Genomic DNA, 24,470 nt, shown 5'->3' with positions numbered 1-24,470 from the left:
CAGGAGACCTGGGCCCTGCGCTTGCTCATGGGTGGGGGGGCAGGTTTCTCTCTGAGGGCTCTTTGGGGGTTCCCAGTTTGTTCCTCAGATACTTTCTTACTTATGGTTTTAGGATCTCTATTGTTTTGTAATGTTGTCTGAAGGTTTTTTTTTTTTTTTAATGTTTATTTATTTGAAAGAATTGCAGAGAAAGAAGGACAGAGAGCTTCCATCCTTTTGGTTCACTCCCCAGATGACCGCACCAGCCAGGCTGGGCCAGGAACCAGGAGCTCCATCCAGGTCTCCCGTGGGGTGCAGGGCCCAAGGACCTGGGCCATCCTCCACTGCCCTCACAGGCCACAGCAGGGAGCTGGACGGGAAGTGCAGCAGCGAGGAACTGAGCCGGTGCCATCTGGGTGCTGGTGTCACAGGCGGCGCCCCACCCGCTACACCACAGCACCAGCCCTCGGGTCTCTTCAGTTATCAATGTAGAAAACGTACCTTTTAAAAGTAACAATGAAGGGGAGTCATGAGATTCCAGTGCGGTACACACACGCACAGAGGAGTGTGTGTGCATCCGTGCGCACGTGTGTGTGCATGTGTGTGCTTGTGTATGAGCCAGCTGTGTGGTCCTAGTCAATCACCTCACTTCTCTCTCCAAAAAAGGGGGTGACGGGAATGTCCCTCCTCAGGGCTGCTCTGAGGAGTGAGTTTGCCTGGGGCCCCCTGCCCCGAGTGGGGGTGGTACTGCCCCACACAAAGTGCCTCCCAGCCCAGCCTCTGCAGGACTCTGGGTGTGCGTGTAGCATTCCGCGTTTCCTGCACAAGCCCACAGGCTGGTAAAAGACAAACACAGAGCCAGCGCCGCGGCTCACTAGGCTGGTCCTCCGCCTTGCGGCACCGGCACACCGGGTTCTAGTCCCGGTCGGGGCGCCGGATTCTGTCCCGGTTGCCCCTCTTCCAGGCCAGCTCTCTGCTGTGGCCTGGGAGTGCAGTGGAGGATGGCCCAGGTGCTTGGGCCCTGCACCTCATGGGAGACCAGGAGAAGCACCTGGCTCCTGGCTCCTGCCATCGGATCAGCGCGGTGCGCCAGCCGCAGCGCACTGGCCACGGCGGCCATTGGAGGGTGAACCAACGGCAAAGGAAGACCTTTCTCTCTGTCTCTCTCTCTCACTGTCCACTCTGCCTGTCGAAAAAAAAAAAGACAAACACAGGTTTCCTCCAGCTCAGCTCAATTCTGGGCAAAGATTTAAAAGTGGAAATAAAACCTGGGGCAGATTTTCAAAGCCTTTCTGCAGGGCACTGCCTTCCTGGGCCCCGGTCTCCTCGGCTGCCAGGTGCGGGAGCCCCGGAGGACGGCTGTTTCTCCAGAACAAATCCGTTCAGGAGGCGGGCCCTGGGGGTCCTGTTACAGCACATGCCTGCCTCCTCCGTGGGTCCGCGTCCGTGTCCCACACGGGGTTTGCCGCTTACCGGGGTGGGCGCGGCTGTCCTCCCCACACGCGGCTTTACACTGAGAACCACGCCCCAGGAGAGACGGCGCACGCGCGGGGAGCCTGCGGCCAGCATGTTTATTGGACTTCCTCCCTGCTGGCCCAGCACGCTGTCAGGGCCTGGGGCTGCCTGCAGCTGGGCCGGGCTCCGTGGACATGCGTGTGGGCCTCATGCTGGCCCGAGCCCGTCCCCATTCCCGACCCCCAGGTGGTTCCACTCGGGCTGGAGGCAGGAGCTGGACGGGCGTGGGTGATTCAGCAGCCGCCAGGCAGGGGGAGCGCCTTCCGGAGGCCGGCGGCCAGGGCTTGTGGCGTGGGGCTCTCTGCGGTGCAGCTCACACGCAGGCCCTGGGCAGCCAGGGCACGGGCTGTGGTGGGGCCGATGGCCGCGAACTGCAGGGTAGGAAGAGGAAACAGCTTCAGTGCCCCACAGGGGCTGCCGCCTGGTTCCACTGTCGGCAAAACCCCTGAAACCCCCGGCGTCTCCTGGCAGCCTCGTGCCGCCCGGAGCGTGCGCGCCTCTGCTCCCGACACTAACTCTAGGCAGGGAAGACCAGGTTTAAAGGCCGCACGGGAGTGCATCCCCACGACACGGCCAAGGAGGCAGCCAGAGGGGCCGCCCCGGTGGTGCAGGAGCGCCAGCCAGGAAGGCGCTGCCTTTCCCCTTCTACCAAGCAGCGCCAGGGCGTGGGCCAGGCTGGGAGCGCCTTCACGGGACACGGGACCTTGGGATCAGCAGTCAAGAGCAAAGAGACGGAGACGCAAAGCCCACCGGGCGTCTCACCTTGATCTGACCCACGCTGTCACCAGACAGCTCTTCGATGTGCTTGAGACTGTATTTAACACCAGAGGGACTGAAGAAGGCGACGCTGTCCGGGACGCCCTGTGGGGGGCGAGAAGGAGATCAGATCGGGCCGAGGCTCCAGCTCTGTCGCGGGAACTCCTGCTGCCCTGGCGGCCGCAGAGCTCTGACAGCGGCCGTGGTTCCTGGTTGACGGCGGCACTCTCGACTCCGTCCAGGCAGGATTCTGGGGAAGGACTTCCAAAGAGCAGAGAGGCTGGCGCTGCTCCCCGGTCACGGCGCTGGCCCCCAGGTCTGAGGCCACGTGCCTGGCAGACGGGCCAGTGCCTCCAGCTCCTGGCACCGGAAGCAGGCAGCAGCGCTGGCTCCCTACGGACGACGCATTCAGCAGACAGGCGGGCTGCGTGGCCTTCCTGCACGTGGTCGCCCCAGTGGCCCCCCACCCCCACCCCCACCCCCAGGGTCAGGGTGGAAGCTGGCTCTGGGACAGCATCGAACGTGAACACTGAAGGCGTCCGGCGTCCATCGGCTCCAACAAGAGCTCTCCACGCTCCCGCCTGAGGCCGCCCCAACTCAAGGCAGACCCCAGAGAGGGCACCGCAGGCTCTTCCCCGCGTGGCCCAGCCCCACAGCTCCCACACGATGGAGGCCGGGGCAACACACGGCCGCTGCTTACTTGAGATCTGTATATACCTGGGTGCTAGACCGAGAGCTTGGTGGAAATGATCTCCCTTAATCCTGTAAACGCGCCACGCAGGGTCTCTCCTGCCCAGGCAGAGACGGAGCCTCAGGAAGCCCACGGCCTCACCCACACGGCTGGGGACCGGGAACCTCGTGCACAGCCAGTCTGCGAGCTCGTCCCCTCCCCCCGCCAGCCTGGGGCCCTGCCAGCTCTGTGGCGCCACGGTGTACCTGCTTGGAATAGTAGCTGTCCAGGTTCCCTCGGATGCCAGGGTGTGGAACTGTCTCGTAGACGGTTATGCTTTCCATCGGAACCCCTGGTGCAATCGGAACCAGAAAGACTTCACTGTGCTGGGAATGCGACGGAGCCCCCCAGCCCACAACCCCCCGCTGGGGCCACGCGGCCCTGGACGGCCCCTCTGCAGCCTGCTGAACACTGCGGGCAGTTCCCGGTGAGGAGGAGGCGGAGTCGGCACAGGGGCCTCACTCGGACCCGTGCGCACCTCCGGTCCCCAGGTTTGTGAGCTTGTCCCGCAGGCCTGTCCCTGGCCACTCCATGAATCCCACGCACAGGGCTCGTGGTGCCGGGCAGCCCGAATCCCATGCACAGGGCTCATGGTGCGGGGCAGCCCGAATCCCACGCGCAGGGCTCATGGTGCGGGGCAGCCCGGCACGCGGACGGCTCTCAGGCTGGGAGTCAGGTGCCGCGCGCGGCCTCACCTTGCTCCTTGAGCACTGTGGGCAGGACTTCTCTTTTGAGGGTTCCACATGGAAACAGAAGAGGCAGGGGTGAGGACTCCTCTGTGGAGAAACGACCAGCTTGGTGGAGAGGCTTGGGCCAGGTCAGCCGAGCTGCCGTGCCTGGGGCGGGGCGGGAGAAGCAGCCCGGGGCTCCCGGCCCTGCCCAGGCCCTGGTCTCAGTCCCAGGAAGAGCAGCTGCGCCCTTGCTGACCTTAAAGGGTCACATGAAAATCCTCAGAGGTAAAGTGGGCCGAAGCTTAGAAAACCACCCCCCCCACACACACACAAGGGCTGCTTCTCCGTGAAGTGGCTCCTGGCCTGCAGTCATGAATCAGAAGGCAGGTGGCACCCCAAATTAAGTCAGAGAGGTAGAGACAGGCCTGGCGGGAGCCGGGGCACCTGCTCTGCAGGCAGCCGGGGGCGGCGCTGCAGCCGCTGCCAGCAAAGGCCGGCTCCCTGCTCTCCCGGCCTGCCAGCAGCCGCCAGGCCAAGCGCACCAAGGGCTGACGGACAGGCCTTAGAGAGACCCGCCTGCCAGTCACCGGGGCCCACCCATGCACCCCCACTCGGGGAGGACACAGGGCGGCCCCAGCTTCGCAGAACGGTGACACCAGCGTGCGATGTGGACACCCACTTGCAACCATCCCATCCCCCACTGACGGGCGCTCAGATGCCAGAACCTTCCCGAAGGGTGAGACCAGAGCCAAGCATTTCTGCCCCATCTGGCCATCAGAGGAGGGGCTGGCGCTGCGGCAGAGGTGAAGTCTCTGCCTGCAGAGCGGGCACCCTATAAGGACGCCAGGTTCGAGTCCCGGCTGCTCCATTTCTGATCCGGCTCCCTGCTAATGCACCTGGGGAAGCATCAGAGGACGGCCCAGGTGCCTGAGCCCCCGCACCCACGTGGGAGCCCTGGAAGAAGCTCCTGGGGCTCCGGCCCTGGCCACTGCAGCCATTTGGGGAGTGAACCAGCAGATGGAAGCGCACGCTCGCTCTCCTTCTATCTCTATGATTTCAAATAATGATCCTTGGCGGGGGCGGGGGAGCCACTGTAGGCACTGGTCCTCTACAAACACCCTGAGATCTCTCTGGACACAGCTGCTTTGGTGTCTGCAAGCCAGAAAGAGGAGCAAAACAGGCTTGGAAGAGCACCCAGCCCCATCTCCACCCAGCTACAGCTGCGGGGGAGGGGTGACTGCAGGCTGCCTAGTTTCATGAACCTATGGCGGCACACACACCACGCCCGACTCATTTTCTGAGAGGAGGAACGGTTTCACACACCTAGAGACCTATTTTCAAAGTCAGGTTTGAGTGCTGTTTCTTCACCTGGGCCGTGTGTCAGGTGTGGGATGCGGGCTGGTGTGGGGGTGGGGTGAGAATGCCCGAAACCAGAGCTCTTCCTGTGGCAGCGATGGGAGTCCAGCAGAAAAGCCGGGCAGCCAACTGTGTGGCCAGCCAGTCCCCGGGTGCAAGGAGCCTCCAGAGAATCCTCTCACAGCGCTTCTTCCCTCACTGCACTCCCAGGGCTGGGCTGCCCGAGGGCCGGCACTGGCACTGCACCTGCTGCGAACGCCAGGGAGCCTGGTGCGGGCACGCAGGGGCCACTGACGTCCCACCAGCTCGGCTGTCCACTGGGAAGACACCGCCCTGTCAGCAAAGGAAGGGCACGTGGACGTGTCCCAACGGCAGCCTCCTTTGCCGCCGAGAGGAGACCTCCTACAGGCACATTCCTGAGAGCCAGCCCCACTGGAGAAGTGGGAGAGACAACCCCTTCCTTCTGGGGCTAAACTGCGTACAGTGGATTCCTCTCCAACGCGACGGTTAAAGCTGCTTTTCACCCCGAGAGGACAGAGCAATGCTTAGAGCCCACAGAGCCCGGAGGCTCTGCTCCTCGTCCCTCTACCAGGACGAGGCCTGGATTTCCGGGCAGTCAGGGCCGAGGCCGGGTAACCGTGCTGAAAATCCTGGGGAGCTCTGTGCAGCCGAGGAGGCCTCAACAAGTCACCCTGCAGGAGACTGCGAGACGGGACCGATCTCCTAAGGCGTCTTCTCGCCAGGGGACGCGCACACGTCTGCAAACCCGAGACCCGCCGGGCGCGCGCTGATTTCCCCCAGGTGCTGCCGGGAGAGTCGGGTGTGCAGAGGTGCGCACTTAGCTGCGATAGCTGGAATAAGGAGGCTGACTGGAGGAAGACGGGAGCAGGCGGCCCCCGCAGGACCTCCCAGGAACTGCGGGGCCATCTGCCCGCCTGCGGACTCTGTTCCAAAGCCGACTGTCCCCACTTTCACCAGTCTACTTGTAACTACTTCCCCGTTCCAGGAGGTGCCCTGCGAGGAAGCACAGGGCCCTCGGCGCTGTGAGCCCCAGGTTAAGGGGTGAATGGGTCTAAGTGCTTCCGCAGGGCCTGGCATGTCTTTGAAGGTGAATTAACGGGCAGAGACTATAAGCGGCCTGTTTTACTGTGCTCGCCGTGGTGACAGCAGGGGACGGTCTCGGCCTGGCGTTTCAGCGGACGTCCCACCTGCACGTGGACCCACAGACAGGCTGGTGATGCCTCAGAGCAAAGAACCCAGCCCAGCGTCCTCAGAGGTGAGGGCGGGACACCTTACCGTCTCCCCTCCCACGCCTGAGGCAGGTCCTGGACACCAGCATGACAGCAAACAGATGACACGGGTGACACTGGTGACGAGCAGGCGGCGAGGGCTCTGGGCCATATAACGAGGAACCATCAGTTCCCTTTGGTCTCCTCCCGGGATAATGCAGCCACTGCGAGGCCAGTTCCGTCTCTGCCTGGAAACGGGAGGGGGCGCTGGCGGCCCTCCCCCCACAGAACCTAGACTCATTCTGTTGACCCTGTGTTCATCCCAGGGGGAACGCCAAGCTCTCTCATTCACACTTAGTTCTAGTTTCTGAGAAAGGGCCTGGATGCCCTGTCATGCCCGTGACACTCACCCTTGGAGACATGAGGAATACAAAGCCTGGGGCACCTGCATCGTGCACGGCGAGGACGCAGAATGACCCTTCATGCTGATGCCCTGAGAGCCACCCCAGGGAGCTGAGGACCTGGAGCCGAAGCCAGGGCCCTGCCCCGCCCGACCTGGACAGCGAGCTCCTGCCCGTGGCTTCTCAGCGGCTGTGTTTTGTTTTTTTTTTTTTTGTTTGTTTGTTTTTTTTTTTTTTTTTTTTTTTTTTTTTTTGACAGGCAGAGTGAACAGTGAGAGAGAGAGACAGAGAGAAAGGTCTTCCTTTTGCCATTGGTTCACCCTCCAATGGCCGCCACGGCAAGTGTGCCGCGCTAATCCGAAGCCAGGAGCCATGTGCTTCTCCTGGTCTCCCATGGGGTGCAGGGCCCAAGGCCTTGGGCCATCCTCCACTGCACTCCTGGGCCACAGCAGAGAGCTGGCCTGGAAGAGGGGCAACCAGGACAGAATCCGGTGCCCTGACTGGGACTAGAACCCGGTGTGCTGGCGCCATAGGCGGAGGATTAGCCTAGTGAGCCGCGGCGCCGGCCACGGCTGCGTTTCAACACCTGCTGTCCAAGAGTGAGCGGCTGCCCTTTCTGGGCTGACGTTGCAGAAATGGCCGCAGCAATCCACACTCCGGAACATTCCACAGCCAACAGGGCGGCCACGGGGGCTTTATGCTCAAGGGGCTACTCAGCCGTTCAGTCCTATGAGCTTTTAGTCTGCACCCTTGCTTCGCAACATGGCACGGCGCGGGGGGGGGGGGGTCCCTGTGACGCCAGGCTGAGCTGCCCCCCACCCCTAGATGGAGCCTTGACTCAGACACAGGTGCTGGAGAAGAAAGGCAGCCCGGATTCACGGGCAGCAGATGGTGGACGCTTCTGCCCCATGACAGTCTCCTGGCTGTGTCCTTTGACCGTGACAGTGGCCCACCGTTCTGGGCTATAACATTTCTGCAGGACACACAGCAGCGGCGACTTCTCTCCAAGTGAAGAGACTGGGCTGGATGGCAGCCTCCTGGCAGTGCGGAGACATCCACGTAGGCCCCCGTGCCCTGGAGACGCACCTGAGGACGGGGAGCCCCGGCCACCTCTGGTCCTCAGCACTCCGGCCAGCAGCAAGCAGCCGCCCCGGGCCCTCCCACAACCTGACACCGGGACGCAGCTAAAGCAGGGACACCCCAGAGGGATTCCTCAGCTCCAAACCACGGGGGAGGGGTGACTGCACCCCTCATCAGCGGCCACGCTCCCTGGGGCGGGGGGCCAGCTCCTGAGAGGAAGGGCAGACCGTCCCCAGAAAGGAAAGAGCGAGTTCCCCGCGACGGCCTCCTGGCTTTGTCTCCCTGGGACTCGTGCAGTTGGCCCATGTCCCCAGGGGACGGGGGGAACAGGGAACAGGGGACAGGAGGGGGCCACATCTCCAAGGACAGACTGACACAGTTGGCTGTGGTCCCAGAGTGGCTTACACGCTGCGCATCAATCCCCATCAGCCGGGCATGCCCCGAGGACACGGGCTCTCCCCGCGTGGCGGCTGTGAGACCAGCCGACAGAGCGGCTGCTCCGCATGGGGCGAGCTTCCCTACTTACTGGAACAGATGTATTCCGCGAGCTTCTCCGCGGTTCCACTGTGTTCTCCGTCCGCACGCAGGCCGATTCTACTCACTGGAAAACACAGACAAGTGTTTCTTTAGGGGGCTTTGAAGTCCTTTTCCCTCGTGTTATTTTTAATGTGCAAATCCAGCTACGCATCTCTTACTGGCAGGGGTTTTGTTCTGAGAAATGTGTTGGTTGCAGAGTCTGGAGGGCACAGCCTGCGACACATCGGGGCCACGTGGCATGTGTCCACAGGGTCACAAAGAACCACCACAGGATTCAGTTATGCACAGGCGACAGTGATGTGACCAAGAGACCCAGTGAACACGAGACAGAGGAGGCCGCTGCCCGTGTAGCTGGGCATTCCTGTCCTACAAGCGTGTAGGACGCTCTAAAACAGTGACCAGAAGTGCAGCAAGCACGCAAACCAAGACACCTGCTCGCACTACCAGGGGTTACATAACCGTAGATGCTCTACATTCCTGGTAGCGCAGGTCTGTGGACACCAGCCGTCACCACGGCCCGAGCGATGTGCAGCCCTGCTGTGCTACAATGGCTCCGGTGTAACCAGGAGGTTTCAGCTGGGCCATGATCTGCCGGGAACAAGTCTGTGTGGCCTGCAGTTGACCAGAACTCCGTAACACACACACTCTGCACCAGTCACACCAAGTCTCCTCTGAATTGTGTCCACCGAGACCACGAAGGCGCCGGGTCCTGGCCCCTCCCCTCCGAGGTGTGTAGCAGAGAGTAGAGCCTTAACTAACTTCTCGGGGCCTTAACTAACTTCTTGTGGCCTTGACTAACTTCTCGGGGCCTTGACTAACTTCTCGGGCCTTAACTAACTTCTCGGGGCCTTGACTAACTTCTTGGAGCCCCACGGAGCTCATCCACCCGAGGGGGACACTCTAGCCACTTGGGCTGCCTGGACTGTGTGGCTGGTGAGCGCGCAGCCCCTGGCTGGGGGTGGGGAAGGCTGCTTTCCTGCCAGCCAGGGCCTCAGCGCTGCCTTGCAGAACCCTTGTCTGTTAGGGAGATGGGGCCAGCCCCTGTCCAGAGAGATGTAGATCCCCGCGGCCAGCCTGAAACGGGAGGGACATGGGGAAGGTCCTCCAATAAGCTGCAGCTCCCTCTCATAGCCTGGGAAGAGCAGCGGAAGAAGTTCCAAGAGCTTGGGCCCCTGCACCCATGTGGGAGACCCAGCAGGCAGATGCAGCCTTTACGGGGAGGGGCCTCGCTGGCCGCTCTGGAGAGACGTGTGAGCTCAGCAGGAGGCAAGCAAAGCCGGGCTCTCCCGCACTTTTCCAGACAGGAAGACGTGCCCGCTCTGCCACGGACGCTGAGGGAGGCAGGCCAGGGCTGGCTCACAGGATTGTGGAACTCCACTGGGATAGATGCTACGGGCCTCCCATCTCGGAGTCAACAAGAGGGCTGGCTACTAACCGACAGCGGCTTCAATGGCAGCGTTAGTTTACAGATCACAGAAAACGTGCTGAGTCAAAGAGAAACAAGTCACACGCAGCCATAATTGCACTCAGGGCCAAAGCCCTCGCTTCCGCCGCAGAGCCGGCCAGCGCTGGGCCTCCTCCCTCTGGCTGCCTCTGGAAGGGCTACCTGCACCAAGGAATCTGACAACCACCACCAACGGAACCGAGACATAAGAGCCTGCTGTGACAGTGCGCTTAACACTGGTACCAAGAAGCCTTTTCCCCAGGCAACAGGACAACAGCATCCACATCTAGACTTGAACATGAACTCCCACACGAGGCACTGCTGTTCCCAGAGTGTGCACCTGCTCGCTGGATCCTGACCACAAGCCCGTGGGCAGGACAAGCGCTACCACCCGGGGGGTGAGGCTGCACCAGGCCAGCTGTGCCTGCGAGGGCAGCGACTGGGGCCATTCCGTCCACCCACGGCCCACAGAAGGTTCTGAAAACATCTGAGGAATGCAGGCTTGGTCTAAGATTTCAGGCACGTGTGGCAAGCCTGGCTCTGCTCCATCATCGGTACACGCATTTCAGCCAGCTCCTGGGCCTGGGCGAGTCTGCGGTCAGGGCCTTCCCCAGGTAATAGCTGATGGTGAAACTTCACTCCTCCATAGCTGCGTTAAGTGAACCACGCCGGCCACAGACAAACCTGCCACCAGGTTTTCTTACGCTCGAGGGAGACACGGACTGCCGCAGTGGACCCAGTATCCTGGGCTTGTGTAAACACGTCGGGAGACATCTGCCGGCTAGTGTTTATAGTTGGTAAATCTGAAGGTAAAATGAAACCCTCAGTGCAAAAGCAAGTCAGTTAAGAACCAGGAAATGGGAACTGAGGACATTAGCAAAGCTGTGGGAAAACCTAGCAGAGAGTAATGTGTAAAACAGAACACAGGGCTGGCTGGGGCCAGTGCTGCCGCATAGCTGGTTAAGCCACCCCGGCTGGTGGTGGCGCCAGTTCGTGTCCTGGCTGCTCCACCTCCAATGCATCTCCCTGCTCATAGCCTGGGAAGGGCAGCGGAAGATGGTCCAAGTGTTTAAGCCCCTGCCACCCGTGTGGGAGACCCAGGTGAAGCTCCTGGCTCCTGGCTTTGGCCTGGCCCGGCGCTGGCCGTTGTGGCCCTCTGAGGAGTGAACCAGCTTATGAAAGATCTCTCTCTCTCCCCCTACCCTCTGATTCTTTCAAATATATATATATATAGATATATAAAATGTTTTATATACATTTAATACATATTAAATATATATTTAGTTAATTTTAATATTTAAAATTTAAAAATTTATTTAAAATTTAAATTTAATATTTAATTTTAATTATATTAAATAATTAATATATATTAAATGTACATTTAAATATATATTATATAATATATAAATATTTAATAAATATTTTAAAAAAGCTAAGGCTCTGGCCAGCGCCGCAGCTCACTAGGCTAATCCTCCACCTTGTGGCGCCAGCACACCGGGTTCCAGTCCTGGTCAGGGCGCCGGATTCTGTCCTGGTTGCCCCTCTTCCAGGCCAGCTCTCTGCTGTGGCCCGGGAGTGCAGTGGAGGATGGCCCAAGTGCTTGGGTCCTGTACCCCATGGGAGACCAGGAGAAGCACTTGGCTCCTGCCTTCGGATCAGCGCAGTGTGCCGGCTGCAGCGTGCCGGCCACGGCGGCCATTGGAGGGTGAACCAACGGCAAAGGAAGACCTTTCTCTCTGTCTCTCTCTCACTGTCCACTCTGCCTGTATTAAAAAAAAAAAAAAGAAAGAAAGAAAAGGTAAGGCTCAAAAATAGTGAAATAGTGAAATGGGGTATGGTGGCTTTGGGGAAATGTAGTCCTGGATTTAAACAACAGCTGTACTGTAACCCTGGGACATTACTCCCCTCTCTCAGGCTGGTTTTTGTTTTCAGAGCAGTAAAATAACCTTCCTAAAACCTTCCTGATGGAAATGAGAAATCATGTACATGAAGCGCACAGCACCGTGCCTGGTGTGCGACAGGGGCTCCTAGCGGCCATCATAAATTGTACTAATACCTGTGATGATCATTCGCTCAAACAGTTTGAACAGACACCTCACAAGGAAGTCTCTGAGCTGCTCATTGCTAGGTTACTGTGTATCTGGATTTACAAGGCCAACTCTGGCCCCGAGATGGTCCTCAGGTGCCAACCCTACGATCAGATGGGGGGGGGGCACCGCACCTCTGGGCGGCCACAGGAGGGCTTTCCCCCGGGAGACTGGTGGGGTTACAGGGCATTACGTCACAAAGACAACCGACCTGGGCTCTCTGATGCAAACTGAGATCTTTCTAGAATATGCATACATTACACACCCAAAATGATCTCGGGAGATTTTACGTGGACCACACGGAAAAGCACACAGCGCTATCAGCAAAGGCCCGCCCACCCACTAGTAATGCACAGGTAAGTCACGCGGCTCTGTTCATGAAGTGACGGGCACCTTTCCCCTCTGCACTTCCCCACGAGACCCCTTGGGGACCACTGGGCCCTGTTTCCATGGCTACATCTAGACTACTGCCGACCTTTGCTTCTCTTTGCTTCTCACGTCCCTCCCCTGACCCCCATGCACGGCCTCTCGTGCCTGGGGCAGCCAGAGCCGGGGCCGGGGGTGGGGGGCTCATCTCTGGTGCCATTCCCTCCACTCGAGTGGGAATGGCCTAGGACTTGATTCAAAACTACAAGAAAGCGTGGGAGACCCTGACTTCTGTGCCTTGGCTCCTTGGATGGTCCTGCACGGGGAGCCGCTGCCACGGCCCAGCAAGGCCCTGTGGGTGAGCCGGCAAGCAGAAAAGGCCACAATGCCTGCCGCTCTGGCCACCGTCTTGAGCGCAGCTTGGGGGTGGCCTGAGCCGGAGAGAGCCAGCTGGGCCAGGCCCACGCTTTCGGCACAGAAACGCCAGGAGAGTGAATGCTGCCGTTTCCAGCCCCTGAGGTCTGGGGCCACGGGCTGCACAGCACAAGTAGGATGAACACACTCAGCCTGCTCTCCTCCCAGCTGTCCAGGCTCCTGCTGGGAACCAGACGAACAGGAGCCTCAGGGAGTCTGGAGACGCCACTCAAGAGAGCTCCTTGGAGCATCTGTCAGCAGGCGGACTGAGAACGCTCAAGCTGGCCGACCGACGCCCGTGTCAGGGAGATGGCTCTCCTCCCAGACCTGTGAGGCTGCCAAACCCTGCTTTCCTGCCTCCTGGCTACTGCGTCTCCTCCTTCCGGCCGGGAGCTCGCCCGCTGCCAGTGGGCGACGGCACCCTCCGGGCCGCTCGCTCACGGCAGCGCCTCCTCAGCTTCTTTCTCACCTGGCAGAGCAGCGAGGGCAAACGCTGCCGAGTCAGACTGCAGGGCGGTGATGTGTGAGAGTGAATCTGCAGCTCAGAAACCTAGCTAAGAAAATCTGTAAGTGTACTCTACATCTGACAGCTGACTTTTGGGCTACTGAATCAGAAATCGCCTACATTAACTACTTTCCTCTTTGTTTTTAAAAAAGAAAAAGTAAGAGGCAGTGCAAGCATATTCGTAACTTATTTTGGGGGCAAAGAGGTGGGGCCCTGGGCCACCCCGTCACTGATCCCCCCTCCCTGCTGTGGTCGGGCCGTGCGGTCCGGGAGCCCTGGGCGTCTTCTGCAGTCACCAACCTTATTTTGTTGTCTGGAAAATGTGCTTTTAGTATCTGAACGACTTTCATTCTCATACTATGTCTTCCCTTGACATTTTAAAATTAATCTGGACAAACGGAACCACTGTGAAATAGCTACAAGCTAATCCATTCATAATTGTCAAGCACCATTTAAGTATTTAACTTGCTTTAATGCTAATTTTTAATGAGTTGCTTTTCACCTCTTAGGCTTTGAAAAGAATACATAAATTCAAGACTACCTGGACAAATACATTAGATATTAAGAAAACTGTAAAAACCAACCACACCACCACCTGAGGTTTAGGCTTTTTTATTGTAGTAAAAATACATAACAAAATCCACCATTTTAACCATTTCTTAAGTGTATAATTCATTGGCATTAAATACATTCACAATGGGACTAAGTGACCAAAGGTCACGGCATTTTAATAAAGCTTTTGAATAGATGCTGACAAGGTACATCCAAAGACATCACCAATTTTGTTTAATGCCACTTAGCAATGCTTGAATATCTCTGTTTTAGTCGATTCTTACTTTATCAACGGCATCTCAGAGTTAATAAACTCATTACTTTTTGTAAACACAAAGAACCGTATTTTTCAACTGCATTAAGGTGCAACAAAACGAAACGGGAGGGTAAGCCCGGCTTGGGGTTCCACTCGATTCCTTACCTCGGGACGCAGTAGCACCGCCCACCACATACACCGACTTCACATTCCATTTCTCTCTCAGAGACCTTTCCCAGACTGCAAAACATGGAATCACACGTGAGCTGGGAGCTGCAAACACCGCCACGGCCCTCCCTGGCTGCAGCCCAGCTGTGTCTTCCCCCTGGAAACTCAGGAGCACGGCAGACCCTCGGACACCAGACTAAAGAACAGCATCCGAAACTAGAACTCCGTTTGCATATTCCTTGGATTCTGCTGGCAAAGTCTTTTTTTTTTTTTTTTTTTTTTTACAGGCAGAGTGGACAGTGAGAGAGAGAGACAGAGAGAAAGGTCTTCCTTTGCCATTGGTTCACCCTCCAATGGCCACCACGGCCGGCGCACCACGCTGATCTGATGGCAGGAGCCAGGTGCTTCTCCTGGTCTCCCATGGGGTGCAGGGCCCAAGCACTTGGGCCATCCTCCACTGCACTCCCGGGCCACAGCAGAGAGCTGGCCTGGAAGAGGGGCAACCGGGACAGAATCCGGCGCCCCAACCGGGACTAGAACCCAGGGTGCCGGTGCCGCAAGGTGGAGGATTAGCCTAGTGAGCCACGGCGCCGAACTCTGCTGGCAAAGTCTTAAAAACCGCGTTGGCGAATGCAGCGTCTCGAATGACCTCACTCTCACAGTGGCACTGGGAGCCTTTTCATGGTCTCTTGGGGAAGCAACCACGACTTCAGGAGCTAATTTGCATGGTGACATTAAGATAAAGAAGTTTTTCAAAAATTATTTTAAAAAGCAATTTAACTGTCTAATAAAAGGACAATTAGTTTTATTTGGGACATAAGTCTGAACGCTGCCATCAGACTAATCTCAGGTGGGGGCTCATTCATGCGTGAGGTCAGAGTGGAAATAACACATTTCAGGCTCATTAACAATTTCACATAGAATACTACCATGAGATGATAAAAAAAAACTTTAATTGTGGATGAAAGAAAGGAAATAGATTACATAAGTATACCAAAAGACCATTGGGCATTCACTCCACTTTTAGGAGACCAGCAACAAGAGTTCTCCCTGGGCCAGCGCTGTGGCATAAAGCCACCACCTCCAATGCTGGCATCCCATATGGGCACCAGTTCAAGTCTTGGCTACTCTACTTCTGATCCAGCTCTCTGCTGTGGCCTGGGAAAGCAGTAGAAGATGGCCCAAGTCCTTGGGCCCCTGCACCCATGTGGGAGACCCAGAAGAAGCTCCTGGCTCCTGGCTTTGGATCAATCCAGTTCCAGCCATTGCAGCCATTTGGGGAATGAACCAGTGGATGGAAAACCTTTCTCCCTGTCTCTCCCTCTTTCTGTCTATAATTCTGCCTCTCAAATAAATATATAAATAAATCTTTAAAAAATAAAAGAATTCTCCCCTTCTGAAATCTGATGATCATTCTCTCCCCTTAAATCCAACAGTTACTCTACGCTGTAGACTCCAAACACTAACCAAAGACGAAGTCTCAGCTTCTCTCCTACTCCACAAATGTAAGTCTCATTTACTTTAAAGTTACCAGAGCATGTGAACAAACTCCCTCCCAAGCTCCATGGGGGAACCACCACGCGAGTGAGGGGGCCTGGCCGTGGAGCCGGCTCTGACCTGGGGGGCATGAGGGGCCTGGCCATGGAGCCGGCTCTCCCTGACTCGGGGAGTGAGGGGGCCTGGCCATGGAGCCAGTTCTGACCTGGGGGGAGTGAGGGGGCCTGGCCGTGGAGCCGGCTCTTCCTGACTAGGGTGTTCCCGGACAGGCAATCCCTTTGGTCTGCTTCTTCATCACAATACCTGGGACTGGGTGGGCATTTGGCCCAGCGGATAACGAGCTGCTCGGGACACCTACGTCCCCCATTGGAGTGCCAGGGTTCAGTCCTGACTCTACCTGATTCCAGCTTCCTGCTAATGTGCACCCTGGGAGGCAGGTGCCAGCTCAAGTACCTGGGGCCCTGCCATCTACATGGGTGACCTGGATTGAGTCCCAGGCTCCTGGCTCCAGCCTGTTGCAGGCATTTGGGGAGTGAACCAGTAGATGAAAGAGCTCACTACTTCTTGGCCTTAAAAAAAATGACTGGAGCTAACTACTATATATCTCTAAAATCAGAGTAAGTAAGAAAACATGGGAAAATGTTCTTTAAACACAGTTGTCGGGCAAAGCCCCCACGCAACACAGGCGAGGCTACACAAGCTACAAGCGGCCAACTTCCCCGTCAGCAGGCAGGAACGCGAACGCGGGCCTTGGTGAAAGCCGCTAATCGGGAAGAGGGATAATGACCCGCCACACTCATCGCGCTCCAGGCCAGCCCTGGCTTCTCCTGGGGGCACAACAGGTGCGGCATGACTCAGCCTGTGGCCTGTGACCTGCGGACTGCGTGTCGGGGTGAGTTTCTCAGCCTCTGTTCTCTGGGCTCCTCCTCTGCAACTGGAGGTGGAAGCGGGTGGAGGGCTCTGGGTGGCATCGGGCACCCGGCAGGCACCCGCACCTTCCAACCAGCGAGCAGGAGGAACAACCCTGTGAGGGAGGCGTTCCCATGCCCGCCTGACAGACCAGGAAACCGAGGGGCAGGGATGCCATGGAACTTGTCATGGTCACAATGGCCATGTGACCCGAACCCTGGCACATGCCAAAGCCCTGTGGGAGCCACCTCCTGCTGCCTCCGCTCCCTGCTGGGACCGTGTGGAGTCCACCAGTGGGTGGACGCCCGGCTCCGTGCTGACGGGCTCTGCGGCCTCAGCCAGCCTGTCTTCTCATCTGGAAAACAAGTTGCAGCACTGCGTGCCTCTGGCTTGTTGAGTGGGTTAAGTGAGAGACTGGTGTAAAAGTGTATCACAGAGGGTCCGGCACCGGGGTCACTAGGTTAATCCTCCACCTGCAGCGCCGGCATCCCATATGGACGCCAGGTTCTAGTCCCGGTTGCCCCTCTTCCAGGCCAGCCCTCTGCTGTGGCCCAGGAGTGCAGTGGAGGATGGCCCAAGTGCTTGGGCCCTGCACCCACATGGGAGACCAGGGGAAGGACCTGGCTCCTGGCTTCGGTTTGGCATAGCTCTGGCTGTAGCAGCCATTTGGGGGGTGAACCAATGGAAGGAAAACCTTTCTCTCTCTCTCTCTCTCACTGTCTAACTCTACCTGTCAAATAAATTAAAAAAAAAAAAAAAAGAGTATCACAGAGCCTGGTGCTCAGCAGGCTCTCCACAAAGGTCAGGGAGGAAGTGCTCAGTGAGTCTGAACAGGGAGCTGGAGGCCCGCCACTGGCCACCTGACGGCACAGTGTTCACAATGGCCAATGGCTGTGTGACTGCACGCTGTTCACACTGGTCCCGTGACTGCATGCTGTTCACACTGGCCATGTGACTGCACGCTGTTCACACTAGCCGCGTGACTGATGACTGCACGCTGTTCACACTGGCCCGTGACTGCACGCTGTTCACACTAGCCGCGTGACTGATGACTGCACGCTGTTCACACTGGCCGCATGACTGCACGCTGTTCACTAATGGCCCTATGACTGCACGCTGTTCAACACTGGGCTGTGACTGCACACTGTTCACCACTGGTCACGTGACTGCACGCTGTTCACACTGGCCCGTGACTGCACGCTGTTCACACTGGCCGCGTGACTGCACGCTGTTCACTAATGGCCGCATGACTGATGACTGCACGCTGTTCACACTGGGCTGTGACTGCACACTGTTCACCACTGGTCACGTGACTGCACGCTGTTCACACTGGTCCCGTGACTGCACGCTGTTCACACTGGTCCCGTGACTGCACGCTGTTCACACTGGCTGCGTGACTGCACGCTGTTCACCAATGGCCGCGTGACTGCACGCTGTTCTGAGGGAGGCGAGGGGTGGGAGGAAGGGGACACAGACGGCCTAGTCACTAAATACCGACCAGGTACTCTACCCGTGTCTTGTTAGATTTTATCTTCATTCTTCCAGAAAAGTGGGATTTATCATGTTCTTTGAGGAAGAAACTGGAGCCTGGTACATTCCGAGGGAGACACGAATGCCCAACTGGTCATTTAAAAGACATGGGGGAGAGTCCCCTCGGCATGTCTGCTGCCTCTAGGAGTGGCCCTGTCTTCTCTTTCCCAGAACTAAGCCGTTTCTGGAACACAGTAACCAAGGGGAAGAATAAGAGTAGATGTAGGGGCCGGCTCTGTGGCCCAGTGGCTAAAAGCCCTGGCCTGCAGTGCCTGCATCCCCTGTGGGCGCCAGTTCAAGTCCCGGCTGCTCCTCTTCCGATCCAGCTCTCTGCTATGTCCTGGGAAAGCAGTGGAAGATGGCCCAAGTCCTTGGGCCCCTACACCCGCATGGGAGACCTGGAAGAAGCTCCTGGCTCCTGGCTTCGGATCGGTGCAGCTCCGGCCGTTGTGGCCATCTGGGGAGTGAACCAGTGGATGGAAGACCTCTCTCTCTGTCTCTGTCTCTCTCTGTAACTCCGTCTTTCAAATAAGTAAAATAAATCTTTAAAAAAAAAAAAAGCAAGGCCAGTGGTGCTCCCAGGAGACAGCTCTCACCTTCAGCTTTACTGCTTTTCTCCAAACACAGCTGTGCTGCTTCCACGGCTCTGGGGCTGGTAAAGATGAGGCCCCCGTAGTCTTCAGGACGACACAGCTGCACACCAAAACAGCAGAGGCACTTACGTCACTGCCAAGTCCAACACCTCCCAGGGAGTCCTGACCCACAATTCTAATCGCTTTACCATAGCAGCAGCCAGACCGGTTCCTCCCACCCAGCCAGGCATCCAACCACCAGCCTTACAGAGTGCCTGTGACAAGCCTAGAGCTATTCTAGGTCTCTCGGGATACACAGGTGTGTAGCATTCTCCCCAGCCCCCAGCAGCTCCTGGTCTAGCAGAGAGCAGGCAACGCCAACACAGGGTGAAAAGCGAAACTGCAGTGGAGAGCAGCACCCTCACTCAGCCTGGGATTGGGGTGCAGTGCAGGGGGAGGGCAGGCTTGAACTGCGCCTGAAACAAACCAGACACTCAGGGGGTGACGTCTGATGTCTGTCTTGAAGACCCGATTTTCCAAGAAACTGACGGTGAGAAAACCTACAGAACGTTCATTCTGAGACAGGCTATTGCACACACCTGACCTCACTGAGGCTGAGGGACTGAATCTCCACTTGGAAACTTCCAGAAGGCTTTACCAGACTTGTCCCCTGCGTTGCCTGCCACTCCTACACCTGGCAGCAGAACTGTGGTTGTGGGCAGAGGCCCTGGGTTTGGGTTCTGGCCCCGCCCCTCCCTTGCTGGACGCCTTGGCCGCGTTGCCTAAGCCGGGGCCTCCATCTCTGCAGCGGGAAGAGACACCTCCCTGCCTGCTCTGCAGAGGCTGCGGCGGGCGGTGGATTAAACGAGAGGATCCAAGTGCAGGGCTCCGAACTGCGGAGAGCAGCACAGGTCTAGCTCTCGCCACGCCCTGCTCTCCGGGGGCCCCATCTCCGAGACTGGGGGCCTCTCTGGAGGAGGTGGGAGGGGCTCGGAGAATCCCCCAGCAGTGCCCTGTGACCAGGTCAGGCTGTGCCGCTCTGTTTTAAAGTATGGTGGCAAAACAAAGGGGCAGCAGACAGTCCTGGCTGGGCCTGGCAAGGAGTCTACAGACAATAAAAACACCACGAAAGGGCTTGGGGGAGACTGGGCTTACCTTCTCTGAGAAACTGGGAAGAGACAAAAACTCAAATGCTAGAACCGGGATCAAAGTGGCCTCAAGTCCATGTAATCCTAACTCCTGCAAACGAGAGAACAGTTCTGAACGTGAGGAAAAGGCCCCCATGTCCCATTAACGCCTTGTTCTGTGCCATCTCCTCTGGATTTTAGCAGACCCCCGCCCTGCCTTGCTCCAGCCCCCTGCTTCCACCATGGGTTTATGGGACAGAAGTCTCAGGCTACTCACCCTGACGTATGGATCCTGGCCACAGGCGTCGTCCTTGGCGTCTTTCAGTAAAAGAACCTTCATTATTGCCTGCCGGTCCCCAGGGGCGCAGGGACAGGGCAGAGGCAGATCTTAGTTGGCTCTCAACAGCTCTTGCTGTAAGCAATGATGGATGGGGCCTGTCCCGCCCTCACCGTGACTTGGCGTAAATGGGCTTGTTCTTTCTGAAGGTTGGGGCCACTGATAAGACCAAGGAGGGCAGGCGTGTTAGCAGCCGATACCGCTCAGAGGTGGATGGCAGCCATTCCTGCAAGCCAGGAGCCCCCACCAACCATCTCTGGCTCACAGAAGGGAAGTGGTGAGAACTCTGGGTTGGATCAGTAACAAAACAAATCTGAAATTGTGAGGAGATGAACTACTTTCAATTCCAGATAAACACACTAAACAGCTCATAGGGGCATGTTAGAAAATAATGACTTGAGTTCTCACTCCCCACCTGGTGTTTTATAGCTGTTGTCAGAATTAGGAGATTGCCAAATGACCTGGAAGTCAATCTGTCAACCTGTAACAAAGGCCTCATAGATGGTATGCCTTTGCTTCCTATAATTTCACTTCTAAGAACGCACACTGGGGCCAGCACTGTGGCACATATGGGCGCCAGTTGGAGTCCTGGCTGCTCCACTTCTGATCCAGCTCCCTGCTAATGTGCCTGGGAAAGCAGCAGAGGATGGCTCAAGTACCTGGGCCCCTGCACCCACATGAGAGACCCAGAAGAAGCTCCTGGCTTTGGATCAGCCCAGTTCCAGTCATTGTACTCATTTGGGAAGTGAACCAGCGGATGGAAGGTTTCTCTGTCTCTGCCTCTCTGTCTCTGCCTCTCTCTGTAGTTCTGTTATAATAAATAAATAAAATTTTAAATAAATACATTTTTAAAAAATTACTTTAAAAAATCACACTAAGGCAATAGTCATAAATAAATCTGTAGACATTCTTTACGGCTACAAATAATTGAAAACAGTGCAAACACCCAAGAGAGGGGATGGTTAACAGCATAGTTACATAAGGTTATCAAGATACCCACAAGTATTACATAATCACAAATAAAAGTAAACAAAGCAGGGTTCAGGACTACACAAACAGTATGACTTTGTAAGTCTTACATATACACATATATATGCAAGAAAATGTACCAAAATATTCACAGGAATTATCTTCGCAGGTTAGGATGAGCCCAGTGCTCTTCAACCAGCAACATCACATCCGAGTACTGAGGGAAGGCACTTTATGACCACCCAAGGCCTCAAAAGAAATGATGCTGATCGTTCGTAACAGCATCCGAGCCAGCGGTTAGCTGCTTAACGAACACTCCGCAGTGGCTGATGAGTCAGTGGGGCGCGTTGCTGGAAGTGGACGCGAACGCTGGGCGCCACTCCTCAGGGCTGCCTCTGACTGGGTGTGGACCACTGCAGCATCTGTGGAACATCGGAGGGAAATCCGGCTCGAAGGAACTGCCCTGCACCAACAACGAAGCCTCGGTGAAGCTCTGCCTGCTTCCACCAACAACGAAGCCTCGGTGAAGGTCTGCCTGCTTCCACGAGGTGTTGGCTGAGACGGGGCGCTCCAGGGAGGAGCAGTTGTGGTTCCCATCATTTTCTGGTTACTGAAAATGCAGTTGGGGCCCAGCATGGGTGACGGTCACTCTCACGTGTTGCACTGGCCGGATCACAGCTGTCTGCAACGCTAACTGAGGTGTGCCCTGCAGGTCCTCTGGGCTTTAAGGAGGAGGAGGCCATGCTGGGCTGTGCGGCTGGGCCTCACTCATCGGTCCAGAGGCCTCAGCAAGGGCGGAGCTGCGGCTCCCCCGAGGGAGAGACCCCACCTGTGGACACTCCACAGCCCTTGCTGTCAGCTGCCCTCCTCGATGACTTGCACCGTGAATTCAGACATGCTAGGGCAGTTTTTTTTTTTTTTTTTTTCATAATGACCTTTCTGAAAACTCCTGATATACATGGACTTAAAAATCTGACACCAAAATAAGCTTACTTTTTAAATTTTATTTTCCACAAATTTTTTGGAGTACTCTTATAAATCCTAAGTGTTTTCCTCTGCTTGATCTAATACGCCTTCCAAGCCGGGGAGTCCAGGAATCTGGCATCGCCAAGCAGCAGCAGCAGAGAGAGGGAGAGGGAGGGAGAGGGAGAGAGAAGGAGAGAGAAGGAGAGAGAGGGAGAGAGAGGGAGAGAGAGGGAGAGAGAGAGAGAGAGAGAGAGAATCTTCCATCTGCTGATTTACTCCACAAATGGCAACAATAGCCAAGGCTGGAGCCAAGCAGAAGCCAGGAGCCAAGAGCTCCATCCAGGTCTCCCACGTGGGTGCAGGGGCCCAAGCACTTGGGCCATCATCTACTGCCTTCCCAGGCACATTAGCAGAGCAGCTGGGTCTCAAACTGGTGCTCTGATATGGGATGCCGGCATCGTGGATGGTGGCTTAACCCACTGCGCCACACCACCCGTCCCAACCTTGACATTGTCTGGTAAAGCACAAATCCTTCCAGGGCACACAGCAAGCAGGTGCAGGGACCACAAGCTGTTGAAAGAGCAGCCACAGGACGGCCTGCGCGCCACTCAGCCCCTACCGCTCTGCCGTGGTTCCAGGCTCCGGCACACAGAGACCCACATTTTCTTTTCTTTAAAGATTTATTTATTTATTGGAAACTCAGAGTCACAGAGAGAGAGGGAGGGACACAGAGCGATCTTCCATCTGCCAGTTCACTCCCCAGATGGTCGCAACAGTCAGTGATGGGCCAGACTGAAGCCAGGAGCTTCTTCCTGGACGCCCACGCGGGTGCAGGGGCCCGAGCCTTGGGCCCTCCTCTGCTGCTTTTCCCAGGCCATTAGCAGGGAGCTGGATCGGAAGTGGAGCAGCGCCAGCCCCTACCGTATTTTGTTGACTGAGAACACAAGTGGCCATCACATTGCTGCTCTAATTCACACTCTGACCACAGGCTCAACGCGGGGAACCCAGGGCACAAAGCCTCCTCCACTTCTACTAGCAAAACGATACTTGGTCACTGTGCAAAATGTGCAAACTACCAAATAGTGCAGTTCTTCAAAAAATAAAAAGCAGAACAGAATAGGTACAGGCCTCAAAGAACTGAAAGAGGGAGAGATGTCTGCATCCGTGCTGACCACAGCTAAACACAGGAGCGGCCCAGTGTCCACAAAGATACACGGAATGTGGTGCACACACACAACGGGAATCCAGACACGGGGTAACACCGTTTGACCTGGAGACATCCTGCCCAGCCTCAAGAGGGCCAGTCCTGATTGCTCCTGCTGAGGGTCCCAGAGCCGCGACCTCACAGCCACGGGCGGGCAGGGGAGGAGCCCAGGGATGCTCTCTAATGAGCACAGAACCCCAACTCTGCAGGAAGGGAAGTTGTGAGCACGGATGGTGGTGATGGCTGCACAACGCGGACATGCTTAACGCTACTGAGCTTAGAAATGGTTAAACAGTAACTTTTGTTACGTGTATTTTACAATAAGAAGGTATGAAGAAATGGGAAGAATCACTCAAGACACAACTCTATCGATACGTTAGCGCGCTCTCTCCTGGGTCTTTTTTTCTTTTATTTATTTGGAAGGCAGAGAGAGAGAGAGAGCAAGAGAGCCCACCCACTCGTTGGCTCACACCCCAAACGCCGGCCGCAGCGGGGGCTGGGCCAGGCTGAAGCCAGGAGCCCCGACCTCGAGCCAGGTGTCCAGCAGGGGTGGCAGGGCCCCAAGGACCTGAGCCGTCACCGCCTCCCAGCAGGCGCCGGCAGGGCGCCAAGGCCCCGCGCGCCCGCCCCCCGCATGTCAGGGCTGGCTCCTGTCTTGAAAAACTCGCAGGCCAAGAGGGTCAGCAAGGCCAGGGGTTCGGTCCCGGGCGAGCCCGTGCCAGCGGCTGTGGGGGAGGCCGCGCGGGGGCATCGGGACGGGCCCGCTGACCTGGGAGCCGGGGCCAGACCGGACTCGCGGTCCCACGTCGCCAGGACGCGTCGCCGGGCTCCATGTCACAGGTTCCGCGGGCAGGACACCTACCTCGCGGGCAGGTGAGGCTGAACGCGCTGAGAAGGGCCACTGCCCGGGTGTCGCGCGGACCCAGCGAGGAGGCCGCAGGGGCGACGACGCGGGGTGACCGGCCCCTTCCCCTCGTAGTCTGAGCTGCGCGGACCGCAGCGAGGGCCGAGCCCCCGCAAGTCCAGACCCCCGCACGTCCAGACCCCAGCACAGGCGTCAGACTGCCCGCGCCTGGCCCAGCTGGGCGCTCGCGCGTGCGCACTGGCAACTCGGCCGCCGGAAGGAGGCACGCGCGGGGTGGGTCGAACCACTGCGCGAAGGGGAGGAGAAACCTTGGAGTGAAAAGGAGCGGAGATAGAAAAGCCCGACTTTGAGAGCTCATGGCTTTGGAATCCACTAGGGTTACTGGGGCTCATATGTCTTTGGACTCCATTAGGGTTACTGGGGCTCACGTGGCCTCTGCGCCGGCGTC

The 24,470-nt window shown here is 57.2% G+C and overlaps 1 protein-coding gene across 8 annotated transcripts; it reads right to left on the bottom strand.

Annotated features, from left to right (window-relative positions):
• Nucleotides 1-1,531: 1,531 nt before the first annotated feature.
• On the bottom strand, nucleotides 1,532-24,258 carry UROS (uroporphyrinogen III synthase). Of its 8 annotated transcripts, none has more exons than XR_016221468.1 (12): nucleotides 24,020-24,258; nucleotides 19,959-20,177; nucleotides 19,710-19,793; nucleotides 18,579-18,675; nucleotides 14,044-14,118; nucleotides 8,244-8,318; nucleotides 6,304-6,399; nucleotides 4,975-5,340; nucleotides 3,676-3,756; nucleotides 3,187-3,272; nucleotides 2,257-2,355; nucleotides 1,532-1,865 (listed from the first exon to the last, which is right to left on the bottom strand). XR_016221468.1 is itself a non-coding variant. In XM_070057078.2 (10 exons), exons 2-10 carry the CDS (start codon nucleotides 20,019-20,021, stop codon nucleotides 1,728-1,730), a joined length of 798 nt encoding a protein of 265 aa, XP_069913179.1. In that variant the 5' UTR covers nucleotides 20,022-20,177; nucleotides 23,927-24,258; the 3' UTR covers nucleotides 1,532-1,727. The 8 variants fall into 8 exon arrangements, 3 of the variants coding, with proteins under 3 accessions (XP_069913179.1, XP_002721286.3, XP_008273054.4); XR_016221469.1 differs by having other exon boundaries at nucleotides 5,020-5,340; XR_016221470.1 differs by having other exon boundaries at nucleotides 4,975-5,324.
• Nucleotides 24,259-24,470: the final 212 nt, after the last annotated feature.

The sequence above is a fragment of the Oryctolagus cuniculus genome, chromosome 15 (genome assembly GCF_051225735.1).
Source record: "Oryctolagus cuniculus isolate XC-2025 breed Fujian yellow rabbit chromosome 15, ASM5122573v1, whole genome shotgun sequence".
In the NCBI taxonomy this organism is placed as follows: domain Eukaryota; kingdom Metazoa; phylum Chordata; class Mammalia; order Lagomorpha; family Leporidae; genus Oryctolagus; species Oryctolagus cuniculus.
Note: the sequence above shows the minus strand (reverse complement) of the source record. Positions and strands in the feature narration are given on the sequence as shown.

What these genes read in the sequence shown, in the direction of transcription:
- UROS (XM_070057078.2), bottom strand. Translation starts at nt 20,021, where the DNA reads ATGAAGGTTCTTTTACTGAAAGACGCCAAGGACGACGCCTGTGGCCAG. An exon ending in GAAAAGCAGTAAAGCTGAAG is followed by an intron (nt 14,119 to 18,578) that starts GTGAGAGCTGTC and finishes CATGTTTTGCAG; the next exon opens with TCTGGGAAAGGTCTCTGAGA. An exon ending in CGCGGAATACATCTGTTCCA is followed by an intron (nt 3,757 to 8,243) that starts GTAAGTAGGGAA and finishes GTTTCTCCACAG; the next exon opens with AGGAGTCCTCACCCCTGCCT.